Source organism: Schistocerca americana, chromosome 1 (genome assembly GCF_021461395.2).
Source record: "Schistocerca americana isolate TAMUIC-IGC-003095 chromosome 1, iqSchAmer2.1, whole genome shotgun sequence".
In the NCBI taxonomy this organism is placed as follows: domain Eukaryota; kingdom Metazoa; phylum Arthropoda; class Insecta; order Orthoptera; family Acrididae; genus Schistocerca; species Schistocerca americana.
The window spans coordinates 655,389,747-655,403,726 of NC_060119.1; the positions used below are offsets into that span (position 1 = coordinate 655,389,747).

At 36.7% G+C, this 13,980-nt stretch overlaps 1 protein-coding gene across 2 annotated transcripts in view; it reads left to right on the plus strand.

Moving 5' to 3' along the window:
* The first annotated feature begins 4,463 nt into the window (after positions 1-4,463).
* LOC124544601 (polycomb group protein Pc) overlaps positions 4,464-13,980 on the plus strand; it is a 75,932-nt gene continuing 66,415 nt past the window's right edge. Inside the window, exons 1-4 of one of the 2 annotated variants that reach the window (XM_047123203.1) lie at positions 4,464-4,758; positions 4,847-4,915; positions 5,580-5,623; positions 5,800-5,923. In XM_047123203.1, coding sequence (XP_046979159.1) covers positions 4,850-4,915; positions 5,580-5,623; positions 5,800-5,923 — 234 coding nt within the window. In that variant the 5' untranslated portion in view covers positions 4,464-4,758; positions 4,847-4,849. Of the gene's footprint in view, positions 4,916-5,579; positions 5,624-5,799; positions 5,924-13,980 lie in introns of both variants that reach the window. The other variant, XM_047123195.1, reaches the window with a different exon arrangement.

Here is a 13,980-nt window from a genome sequence, read left to right on the forward strand (position 1 = left end):
TCTGTGGTGCTAACTATTCACGTAGACAAACGAACAATTCAGGTACTTTCGAAATAATGCAAGCAGAATGAGAGGTTATCCACCTAGCATCAGTTACTATATCTCTTGTTCGTTGGTGGTGGTGAGTGCATGTGGCTGGTAAGTTAACCACCTTTTAACTTTTCTGTCAAATGGCATGACAGTGATCCTGTAAGGAATAAAATCTTATCAGTGTTTAGACTGCTCCATTCATAGAATATAGGTTAGCCATCAGTTATTCTGAATTTGTACAGTGGGACTGTTGGTCAAATATTTGCTATGGTGATGGTGATACGCATGTTGTATCCACATTCAATGTTTCTTAGTGAAATAATTTCTCGAAATTACATAACTTTATATTAAAAGAAAAGAAATATACAAAATGCCGATGTGGTACACCATTCCACATGTGTTGGATACATATGAATAGAAGTGGAATTTTTTATTTCGTTTATTGCAATCAAGTATTGAAGTTAACTGTGATATGTTAGAGCTTCATTCTTACTTGATTCAATAGCAATGACTTCAGATTTGCAGCGGGTAAAATGGTTTCATTTATTTAGTTTAGTTGATAATCATGAATTTCAGTCCTTTGCTTGAAATTTCATATATTATAGATCTACCTTCCAGGTATTTGACTGTCTTTTGAATACATTATGGGAAAGGCAGTGATCAATGTCTTACAAATATTTACTATTAAAAACAGTCTTGATCATGATTTATTTATCAAGGTGACTGGTTTGAACCAGTTACCTTGATAAATAAATCGTGATCAAGACTGTTTTTAATAGTAAATATTTGACTGTCTAATCTGATTTTGTTTCTATAAAACATCACTTTCTGTAGTTGATGTATATATAACGTATGACAAAAGCACTTCATAAATTAGGCAATGTTACCAGACATTGTCAATTTATGATTCAGTTATTCTCCAAAGATTAAAGATTTCGAATGTGGCAGGATGTTCAAAGGCAACAGCAGGTATAACATAGAAAATTATTGCCTCATGTATTTTCCAAAGCATTTTTGAGAATGGTGACATGTTATGTCACTAAAGACAAAAAGTATTGATATTTGAAAAGAGACATATAGACATATAGTAACATCAATAAACATTTGGAATTATGTAGTAATTGGAAACCAAGAAAATCGAAAAAAACTGATAAGGAAGTATTTAAATATTTCTCAAAATTTTCCTGTTCTTAGATAAATTGCCAACACCTGGAATTCACAGGCTTGAGATCTGTGGCTCTAATATTTCCTACAATGCAGAATACGGGATAAGGAACTCAAATCAACTCATTTAAAGCACAAATAATGATTGGTTCCTGGTGCTAAGGAGGTTAAGTAGATGGAGAAGGGTCACTTGTCCCAGCTGGTCCCCCTTGGAATCTTTAGTACAGGGTTTTTAATGCTTGACTTCTTCAAGTTTTCTTCTTATTACAAATGTTGGGTGCACAGCCATAATTCCTGTGCAATATAATATGTTTTATGTGTATTGAGTATTAATACATTATATTCGGTAATTAATTTTTGAGCCACAGGAGCTACTAAAACGTTTTATACCACATTGCAGATTAAATTTTGTATATTATTTACCTGTCATGATGTCTGAATTTTCAGTCTTCCATCTCACTCTTTCCAGTGTTGGTGCTGGTATGAGCAGGACTGCTCAGACTCCCCTCATAAAGTGAGTATTACATGCATAATGTATGTATATCGTAGTGTTGTGTGACACTCAGAGACATATTGATTTGTGTAATGCTATTTAAATGGCCTTACCGGATTATTAAGATTAATATGAAGATAGTATCTGGTCTTTTGGACATGTTCGAAAGAACAGATACCATTGGTAACCTTGCAGCTCTCAAAGAATGAAATTACAATGAAATGCAGACCTTTAGCTGCATACAGGCGTTGATACATATCAATGGGGACGGTTGAAAATGTCTACCCCAACCAGTACTCGAAACCAAGATCTCCTGCTTACATGGCAGATGCTCTATCCTTCTGAGTCATCAAGGACACAGCGGATAGTGCGACTGCAGGGGCTTATGTCTGGCATGCTCCCTTGAGACCCATATTCCCAAGTTACTGTCCACACACTACATTTGTAGTGCCCCTGCCCACTATACTCATTACTTGCAGCTAATCTACCGATTCCTGTAAGAGTTCGGGCAATGTGAGTGCATCTGCACTGAAGAAGATCATTGGCTGGTAAGACTTATCTATATGAAGATAATATCTGTTCTTTCGGACATGTCCAAAAGAACAGATACCATTGGTGATATTGCTGCTCTCGAAGAATAAAATTGCAATTAAATCCAGACCTTTAGATGCTTACAGGCGTTGATAAATATCAACAGGGACACTTCAAAATGTGTGCCCCGACTGTAACACGAACCCAGGATCTCCTTCTTATATGGCAGATGCTCTATCCTTCTGAGCCACCGAGGACACAGTGTGACTGCAGGGACTTAACTCTGGCATGCTCCCCATGAGACCCACAACCCCAACTTAGTTTCCACACACCACATTTGTAGTGCCCCTGCCCACTACACTCATGGCAGTCAATCTACCAATTCCTGTAAGAGTTTGGGCAATGTGAGTGCATCCGTACTGAAGAAGATGTCCGAAAGAACAGATACTATCTTCATATAGATAAGACTTACTGGCCAGTGACTCTTACGGAAATCGGTAGATTGACTGCTGTGAGTGATGAGTATAGTGGGCTGGGGCACTACAAATGTAGTGTATGGACACTAAGTTTGGAATGTGGGACTCACAGGGAGCATGCCAGAGATAAGTCTCTGCAGTCGCACTATCCTCTGTGTTCTCGGTGGCTCAGAACGATAGAGCATCTGCCATGTAAGCAGGCGATTTCGGGTTTGGGTCCCAGTCAGGGCATTGATTTTCAACTCCCCCCATTGACATTTATCAACGCCTGTAAGCAGCTAAAGGTCTGGATTTCATTGAATTTCATATTAATGTTAAGGTAAATTGATGTATGCACTTCTCATTTGTATCTAGAAACCTGAATTGTACAATTGTGGGTGATTTCTTCTTTTTTATAGGAGACTATCCTCAATACTGTGACGTTCAGGCGTTGCGATTTAAATAACTGTGAAAATCAATAATTAATCCACACTGATGTGACTATAAAGCTTTACAGACCGCATTAACAGTTCCAGTATCAAACATACCTGCAAAGGAATATGGTCTGAATGTGTTTTATAGCACAAATGCTCAAATGTTGATGAATTATTCGTATTTAATTGAGGTACTCCGGTGCAGTACATTACTTTTTATTATGTGAACGCTACAAGGCATGACGCATCTCGTAACTGATCAACCCATCTATATAAAAAATTACAATTTTAGAGTCTTTTCCGTCCCATTGGATAAATTTATGCAGGTGCCGACGACTAAAACATATTGTACTAGGTCCTCTACTTTTCCCCAGTACATAAACGAGATGTACGCTTTAGAAAATTAAACAGAAACTATGTCTGATGAATAAAACGTGTAATTTTTCCCGAATAAAGATATATTTGTATTTAGTTATCGATGAAGTCTCTGAGTGCATATAATTTTGCGTTATTCAATGATAAGATGTTGTCTCTTGGCTTAAGCAAAACAAATTTCTCCCAATTTGCTAAACATTGATCTACATCTACATCTATACTCTGCAGACGACTGTGAGGTACATGGCAAAGGGTACATCCCATTGTACTGGTAATTTGGGTTTCTTCCTGTTTCATTCACGAATAGGGCGCGGGACGAATAACTGTTTGAAGGCCCCTGTGCATGCAGTAATTATCCTTATCTTATCCTCACGATCTCTATATGAGAGATAATCAGGGAGAAGACCTTAATCGTATGTTGACTACTATCGTTTTAGAAAGATTACTCATTGGAAAACTGATAGGTATACATGTAGACCAAAAGTTTAATTGGAAGGACCATTTGATAAGGTTTCTTACAGATTTACTCTAAGAATTATTTTAAAATGATACAATACGTGTGGTTCTACAGAGGCTTTTCTTTGGTCGCTACAATTATTTGTAAGCCATAGAATAGCACTTGTTGCTTTGAAAAAATTACGTTACGGAAAAAAACTGTTAAATTTGTTACATTGTAAATCAAAGATACTTGTAATTACGGTACCTTCCCCATTGTATATAAGTATGTGATGGTAATCTGTAACCACATCGTAGATTTTATAGTTAAAATAACAATAACATCTTCAATACTCCTCGAGTAGAAGAGTAAAAAGACTAGTTTGATAGGTAGATAGGTAACTGATTAATTAATTTCATGTTCCATAAATGACGTGGGTTGTCACCTTTGGCAGTTTCATGTGACGCTAGGTTTCTGTCGCCAGTTCCTGTATGTGTTATCTGTACGCCCGGTATTCTAATAGCAGTAACTTTGGTTTGTCGTTGAATGGAGAAGGTGTTGCGCAAGTGTGGAAACATTGTTGTATTGTGTATTGACATACAACTGGTGATGTGTGTTTCTATGTTTCGTGTAATATAGTAATTTCTTGTATCTCTTGTGTGTCAACGCAGACGGTTGGTTTTGCCGGTGGAAAGTGTTTTATAATATTGTTTAACACAGTGTTGTGAAACTTTCAAACAGTGAGAGAAAATGTGAAGTTGATAATAACTGTGTGGTTTGTTAGTTAACTACAGTTACAACTAGCTTACAAACACCTTGTACTGTCGGAACAGCCAGCTGGTACTTGCTTTTATTTGTATTTACAAAATGCAGCGTTTCGATACTTGATGCTGTTCATAACAGCGTGTTCTTTTGTGATTACGTGCAGCGAATGGAATTACCAATGGGTGATCGCGTGTATGCAGCTGAGAGGATTATGAGGAAGAGACTGAGGAAGGTATGTTGTACCCTCCAATTTTTTGGTGTAGTAATGTCACTCTGTTGCTGACCACTCATAGTGTAGAATTTGAGCTAGACGGAAAGACGTCCCGTAATAAGTGAACACAGTGAAAATACCAGAAATATGTGAATCGTTCACTATCTCTTGTGCCATGGTTTATTAAATACATCCTAGAAATTTGCTTTGTCTCTTAAAATGTGCTGGTGATATTAATAAACGTAGTATTCACTTTGTTGTCACTTTTATTCAGACCGATTAAGCGAATATTTTCCTATAGGAATTTAATAGCTTTTGAATTTTTTTAAAAGAAAAGTCCTGGAATTATAATTAGGGTTATGTGTAGCCTTAAATCTGTGTGGTTAGCTTCGCTAAAGTTATGTAAAATGTGGCCTGGAGGGTGGCATTTGATTTTGCTATACCTTGACGGATGGGAGGATGCTGTATCCATAAACTCGGAATATTAGTAGAACGATAATGATAAAGTACAATGCCAAAATTAAAATGTTTCCTATTGAAGTGTGTGTAACACACTGCCTGAAAGCTTGTTTTATGCATATTAGAAAATGCTACAGATTTTTTTTGCAGTTACCCAGTTGTGATTTATGCTTTGCATCTGTTTCATAAACTTGTGTAATAATATATATTTTTTCTTTTGTTTCAGGGTCGTGTTGAATATTTCGTGAAGTGGAAAGGATGGAGTCAAAGGTTAGCATATGTGATAATTATTTATATACTATTAAATACTGAGCAACTATAAAATTTGTTACATTCATACCTTCTACATTAATTGAATTTATCCTGTAGATAGTTTTTTGATTATACCATATGAATTGTTTTTTAAATTTCTGTGAGTGATGTAAATAAAATACTCTATTATACAGACACAGCACATGGGAGCCAGAAGAGAATATTCTCGACAGACGTCTTATTGAAATATTTGAACAGAGTCAGAGAGCAGATGCAGCTGCCAGACGGCCAGGTCGCAGAAGAGACATGCGATACCAAGTAAGTTTGAATTTTGATTCACAGGTCTTTCCAGGTTAGGCATGTGTAATGTTCTTCTGACAAAAGTCTAGTATGTTACAACACTTGATAGTATTGTTAATTCATTACTTGTTGTTTCCCATAATTGGTGCAAAATATTATCCATGGGGTAGGAAACAGGAACTATTAAATTAGGAGTGCCAAAAGTTGAAATTGGAAGTTGCTGGAAGATAAGCATTTCATAATATGCACCAAAATACTCATCTGAGACTTGCCAAACAATGGAAACTTCAGGTAAGAATATCGACAATGTAGGAAAAGATAGATTGCTATTCACAGTAAAGAAGATTCGTTAAGTTACAGACAAGCACAAGTAAGAGACACTTACATGAATCTTTCAGCCAGAGCCTTCATCAGAAAAAGGGAAAGATACACCATTCATACAAGCAAGCAAGCGCACCTCATGTACACACAACTGCCAACTCCAACAGCTCTTGTCACCAGACAGCTGTGCGGGATAGTGTCAGGTGCTTACATAAAATCTAGGAAGAGGGCATCAACCAGAGCACTGGAGCTCTAATCGAGTTTCACAAGATCTCTGTTTGCAGAATCAACATTAATTTTTATAGAGGAGATGTTTGTTCTCCAGAAATGTCCTAATGCTTGAGTGTGAAACATTCCTCAATTCAACAACAGATTGACTTCACAATATAGGCATATAATTATATGTAGCTGTCCTATGACTCTCATTGAAAATGGGAATGGCCTGCACTTTTTTCCAGTCGCTACGTACCCTTTGTTTCCCCGGCGACCTATGATAAGCTGCTGCTAGTAGGAGAGCAAGTGCTGTAGCGTAATCTCTGTAGAATCTTAACGATATCTCAAGTGGTCTGTGCCTTTCCACTACTATATCCAGTTGCTGAAATATGTCATCTCACATGGTGTTGGCTATACTGCAGTTGTGAAATTGCAATAGCTGCCACTGCCTGCGTCCTCAACTAATATTTCCAAAGCATGTTTCGTAAATGTGCATTACAATTACAGTGTATATAATTCATTGATAATACAAGAAACTGTGAGTTAAGTAATTTTCAACCGAAGCTAAATGACAGTGTTTATGAGAAGTTGCTCCGAATTGTTACTGTAATTGCTACATTCTCGACAAACAAGGCAAAAGACACAGAAATTGAAGGGGTATATCTGATTCCTTCCTAAATCACTCACCCAAAACAAAAATTTCTGAGAACTCAGGGTTCCTGTTCATTAAGCAGTTCTTGTTCCCCTTTGGAACTATCACATAATTATGTTGTTGTTGTGCAGAATTATGGGCTCTACTGTTCGTTTTATTGTATGGTTCTTGTTTGCATAACCATTATACCTACATGTATGTTTTATGTTTATACAGCATTTTGCACATGATGGACACAGTTTTTGGAGCTATTGCACTCGCAGTGCATGTAATCCTTAGGATGAGGGCAGAGCAGCAACGGAGATGAAAAGCCTGACATTGAATTTGAAGCTGGTTGTGGAGAAGCGAGAAAGGCGGGGGATGTAGTCTATTAATGATGGTGTTGAGCCATGGAGATTCAGTGGAATTTTGGAAGTTTGTAAAAATGGGCATGATTGTTTTGACAAAATGTTGTCGATGGTACAGGATGAAATTCATTCAAGTGACGCAGTAATGTAGGACCAATTTTACCTAGTCAGAAATAAGAATTAAACCATTTGTTTATACATTTTTCATCGTTCTATCTTGCCGACACTGCTGGTTTCTCTTTCCTATCATGCTGATATAAAACAAAAGATGCTGTGACATCAAATGAGAACTTTTGTTATTAAGGCATGACATATGCAAAACAAACAGCACACATTTAAAGTTATATGAATAGTTACACAGAAAAAAATCACTGCCAATGTGCCTACTTGTGATACGATGAAGTGTGAGGATCGGGATTACAGAAACGTCTGATTCCACCCGTCTGCTTTGACCCATGACGTCGCCAATATGGTGGAAACGTCCATTCTCAATGTCTCCAATATGGCACCTATGACGTCATTACACAAGCGACAACAAACACGAAAATACATACAGAACCAACAGACACATCTCTCTCCAAAAATATAATCAAACTAACAGGATCATCGGGGGGAAATTAGGGGATTTTGGGTGGGGACAAACTAAATATAAATGCATACAGACGCACACCATGATCCCAAACCACACAAAATGATGACAAAAACACCACAAAATTCCGCTATACTTATATCATCGACAGGAATCGGTCACTTCCCTTCACTACATACCTCAACCACAATTGTCGATACCGCAAATTAAGAAAGCAACGACTCCAAAAATTATAATCACACCACAACTATCAGTACCACAAAACCAACACCTAAACAAACAAAACTTGGAATCGGACACTTCCCTTGACCTATGTTGGTCAACAGCAGCTCACTATACCAAAACATAGCTACGTCACATTGGAATCGGACACTTCCCTTGACCTATGTAGGTCAACAGTAACTCACAACACCAAAAACCACATAACTACGACGACACATTGGAATTGAACATTTCCCTTGATCTATATAGGTCAACAACAGCTCACGATATCAATACCAAAACATCAACCACCAACACATGCAGTAAATAACACCGACCCAACAACACACAAAAAACGGAAATACGGAAGCGTCCGATCCCACCCGTCTGCTTTGACCCATGACGTCACAAATATGGCGGAAACGAAAACAAACACATACACTTTCCACAAGAAGCCTAATGACACCAACGGGACAAGCGCCGGAAATGGGGTGTTTTGGGTGGGGGGCAAACTAAATATAAACAAATTTAGACGCCTTGTGTAGCTACAACATGTAAGTGAAGACAGCCATGCATGAATACCCACCCACCTCCCCAGGGGTCGTAACCCCTGCAACCCATAGAAGATAAAGATGCTTCAGTAGCTGATTAGTGTTTTTTGTCTTTAAAAAAAAAAATCTCACGGGATAGAACGAACAGATCAGAAAGATAAATATAATAAACTAAAACAGAAATTGGAGGAAACAGATAATTAAAATAAGTAATAAGTGTTTTTAAATTTAAAAAAAATCTCACGATATAGAACGAACAGATCAGAAAAGTAAATAAAATAAGATAAAACAGAACTGGAGACAGCCACACACAAACCAAACTCCGCGCCGTCATGACGCCACACACGACAACACCCTTACGTCACGGGTCAAAGCCGACGCGTGGGATCGGACGCTTCTTTCGACCCCAAAAAACCCACCAAACATCATAACACGCGAATAACAGATCCAAAAAAACGATTACTTACCATAAAAAAGTTCTGGCGCTACGCACTTACCTCCAGCTCGCACATTCTGCTTGCATACGCCGCATTTCACTATCTCCATCACAAGCACAAAAAGTTGCAGAAACTTAATGACAGACAACATGTCATCCCCCATTTCAGCCCATAGACTTACCGCACGACAAACAGCAAACCACAATAACGTAAACACAACGGAAACTTAATTCTTAACTCACTGACATTAATTTCTATTCTTCTGTAGCAGTCACGGCCGATAAATGCAGACTTCAAGCACCGACATGAAAATGAACCCAATACACCACATAACATGCGGACCATACACACCCCACCTGAGGACACCACCAACCACAACAAGACGACATCTACAAACACAACACACTTATGACATCACACAACGGAACACCCTTATGCCACGTGTCAAAGCCGACTGGTGGGATCGGACATCTCCGTTGACCTGTGAGGATCATATAAACGCTTCTCCTTTCTATGTGCCTGGCTAAGAATGTTTAATGCTTGTTCGGTTCATTTCATTTTTAGAATACAAAGCAATTAGTGCAAATAATGTTTTTCGCAAACAGCTTGTATAAAAGAAACTCTCCCAGCATAAAAATATTGCATTTGTTTAATTATTGCATCTATGAAAACTTACTGAACAATATGCAAAAACTCTAATATGAAAACTTGTGGCTTTTTCGTTTAATAGCTGCAAGCCAGAGATGCCAACAATAATAACAGTATCATATTGTATTAATCGTCCTGTTGTCTACAAAGCAGCATATGCACAAGAAATTGTACAAGTTATAAGTATACAACTGAGTCATTTCTAGGCATACTTATGTAAGGTTACAATAATACACTTTATACATGAGTATTTATGTAACACACTTCAAAAATTTAAATATTCTTCAATGGAGTAAAAGCAGTGATGTTGTAAATATGACTAGAGATTTTCCAAAGGTATTGACCTCAGTAATAGCTCCCACGTGGAAAGTACCTTTTTGGCACAGAGCTGTGCTGATTTCGCTTATATGTAAGTTTCTGTTTTGTCTGATAAAGTGATCATGTATATAACAGTTTTTTTTAAGTCTGCAGTCCTTATCTATTACATTTATTTTAAAGAATAGAGGGGTTTCTGTAATGTATACACATGGTAATGGAGGAATGCCAGATACAAGATTGTAATGGCCCTTTTTTGTAGTTTAAGAGTGCTATTAGCGGTTTCAGAGTTACCCCAGCAGGTGACTCCATATCTAAGATGAGAATGAAAGTAGACATGTATGCATTCAATACTATTTTCTCACTACAGCATTATTTTAGTAAGCAAAGAAGATAATGTGTTTTGCTCAGTTCTGCATTGACATGTCCAATATGCTTATTCCATATGATGTTGCTCAGCAGGCAAAGTCCTAAGAATTTGGTTTCAATACTGTTACCAACTAGTTCATCATTGATAGAGACAGATCGGATAAACATGTCCTTTTTAGGAGAATTGTGGAATTTTAGTGCAGTGGTTTTCTCTGTTCATTACAAGATTAGTGTTCTGTGCCCAGCTGCTAAGTTGTTTTGTGACCATGTTTACTGACTGCTGTATGTGTTAATTGCTGTCTCCTTTTAGTAGAATTGTGGTGTCATTGCAAATATGATTGTTTTATGTGCATCAACATTTAAGTTTGGGTTGTTTATGTACAGAACAGAAGGGGTCATGATTCTTGGGGTACACCACATTTAATTTGTTTATAGTCAGTTCGATATTTGTGTGCTTGGTGCAAACTGTCTGCTTACGATTAGTCGGTAGGAACTGATCCAGTTCTTGGACAGACCTCGAATACCATACCTTTCAAGCTTTGATAGCAGAATTTTATGATCCACCATGTGAACAGTTTTTGACAAGTCAATAAATACTCCTATTGATTTCTCTTTTTATCTATCACGTTTAGGATGGAATTGATGCACTCATAAATAGCTGTTGTTGTTGACCGCTTATTTTTGAATCCATGTTGTTCATTACATAGGATGTCGTTTTTATTTATAAATTTCATGAGTTTGTCATACATAACTTTTTCTGATACTTTAGAGATGCAGGAGGAAATTGTGATGGGTCTGTAGTTATTTACATTATCTTTATCATCCTTTTTATATACTGGAATAACTTTTGCTGTTTCAATACATCAGGGAAAGTGCCTGCCAGAAGTGAGCAGCCACATAGGTGTGTATTTCAGTTAGGTTTGGTGTGCACTTGTTTGATATTGTTGCAGGTATACCATCAGTGCCTCCAGAGTTGGAATTTTTTAGTCCTTTTATTGCTTTAGCTACTTCATCTTGTGAAACAGAACTGATGTTCATTGATACTTTTCACGCACTTATTTTATATTTGTTTGCCTGGGTGCCTGTGTTTAAGTTTGATTGTAACATATTATCAGCAAAACCTGTAAAAAAAATTGTTAAATGAGTTGGCTACTTCTTAGGGGTTTGTTACTTTTTGATTTTTTTGTGATAGTTTTATATTTTTGCAGGATTCTCTGTATTCTCCAGATTCTTTTTTGGAACTTTCCACATAGCCTTTGATTTATTTGCTGAATTACAAATGTTTTCATCTTTATGCATTATTTTTGCTGTTTTTTCCTTAATATTTTGGGGTATTTTTTTTATAGTATGCATGTACTTCAGATGAGGAATTTTTTGAGTTACCTACTTCATGAAGTAGCCTTTTCTTCTGGCATGAAACCATTATTCCCCTTGTGATCCAGCTGTTTGTTCTAAAGTGCCCCCATACAGTTACGGTTTTCAGTGGGAATGCAATTTGAAAGAAATGGGTTAATGTGTCAATGAAGGTGTTGAATTTTTCATTTATATCATTCATTTTGTACACTTCTGACCATTCTTTTTTCTGTAATAAGCTGTTGAAGTAGTTTACATTAGATTGATTATAACTTCTACATGAGGTTCTTAAAGACATGTTGTTAATAATACTGCCTTTTACTTTTATGCTTAATATTTGAGCAAGATGGTCACCTAAACCTGCACTGAAAAATTTTAGTGAAGTGTTGTGTAAACTCTTCTTGACTAGAAATTGATCTACAGCTGTTTGGTAAGTTTCTGTTACTCAGGTAGCAGCTTTTACTTCAGCCTTTAAAATATAGGATGTTGCAAGGTTCAAAAGGGTCTCTCTATTTCCACTATTTGTGAGGAAATTAATATTGAAGTCACCACAGATTATCAACTCACAACCCATTTTATTTACTTTATTTACCGATTACTGTTCTGTTTAAAGTTCAAAATTTCCAGATGGAGATCGGTAAACTCTAGCAATAACCAGGTTGAACTGAATAATTTTTATAGCTGCAATTTCATAATTCTTTTTGACATTTGTTCTAGTTAAGTCACATATGATTAAAAAAAATATACATTTTCCTTTGTGTAGATTGCCACCCCACCTTTTTTGCTGTTTTCCCTGCAGTAGTAAGAAGCCAAAATGAATTTGTTTATTTTGCGTACTCTGGATTAAGCCAGTGCTCAGAAATGCAGAACATTGAGATATCTTTAAGTTCATCTGTTAACACTATGTTAATTTCATTGATCTTATATTACACAGGGATTGCACGTTATGATGATAAAATTTTAGATTGTGCGTATTCACTATTTGATAATTGGGAGTCCTAGTTTCTAGTTCATTTTGTTTTCTTCACTGGTGTTGGAAGGATGTACAGGAAGCTGAGAGTGTTCTATTCCTGAAAAATCTTTCTTTAATATAGAATGTTCCATTCCTTAAAAGTCTTTCTTTAATTATTTCACCAATACGATCATAAACCAACCTTTTCCCTTCAGAGTTCAAATGCATTCAATGCTTTATGTGCAGATTTCAATACAGCTTGCTTATATCCAGTACGTTGCACTTCGGATATTGTGAACACAGTTTCCTTATTTTAAAGTGTGTTTTCCAAATTTCTTTGTTTACGCACGAACTGTAAATTAGATTGTGCCTATGAGGCAGTGTCGCAACTACTGTGTCTCTGCATTTTGTTAGCTTGTAAAAAATTCTGCAGTGTTTTGAAGCAAACCTCTGCTTCATTTTTTTGCCACATTGTTTGATCCTATTATACAGACGAGTCACTTTCCTGCATTAATTTTGTCGGAGAGTTGGTGTCTACAACATTTTTACATCCCTCTACTGGTTTCATGACACTACACACTGCTGTGTTGCGGTTTTCCTCACGGAACATGGTGGATGGAATTCTGCCATGAATGTCCGTTAGTAATAGTACATTACTCTTTTCCCCTTATGATCTGTGTTTGTTGTTGACATTTTTTCTAAAACCTCATTCATTTTCAGCTCACTGATTTTTACAAGTTTATAATCATTTGGAGTGTCATCACAGTCACTTGTTTGCAAAACATGATATTTGTTTTTATCGGAAAATGTAACAGTTTTAGCAGAGTTGGTTGTTCTTTTTGCAGTTGGAAAACTATCTCTATACAACATTTTTATCCGCTCAGACAATTAATTACTTTTGACTTGCTTCAGTCGGTGTTGACTTTGATTGTAGATCCAATTTTCTTTCTTGAGTGAATCAATATTGCTTCTTAAAGCACTGACTATGAATTGTAACCTGCAGTTCATTCTTTTAGCATTGTTATTTCAGCATTTCAGTTCTCCCTTTTTAACCGCACAACTATAACTATTTCTCAAGTTAGAATTACACACTTCTACACTCGTGGCCTTCTTAGGCACCTAGTTGA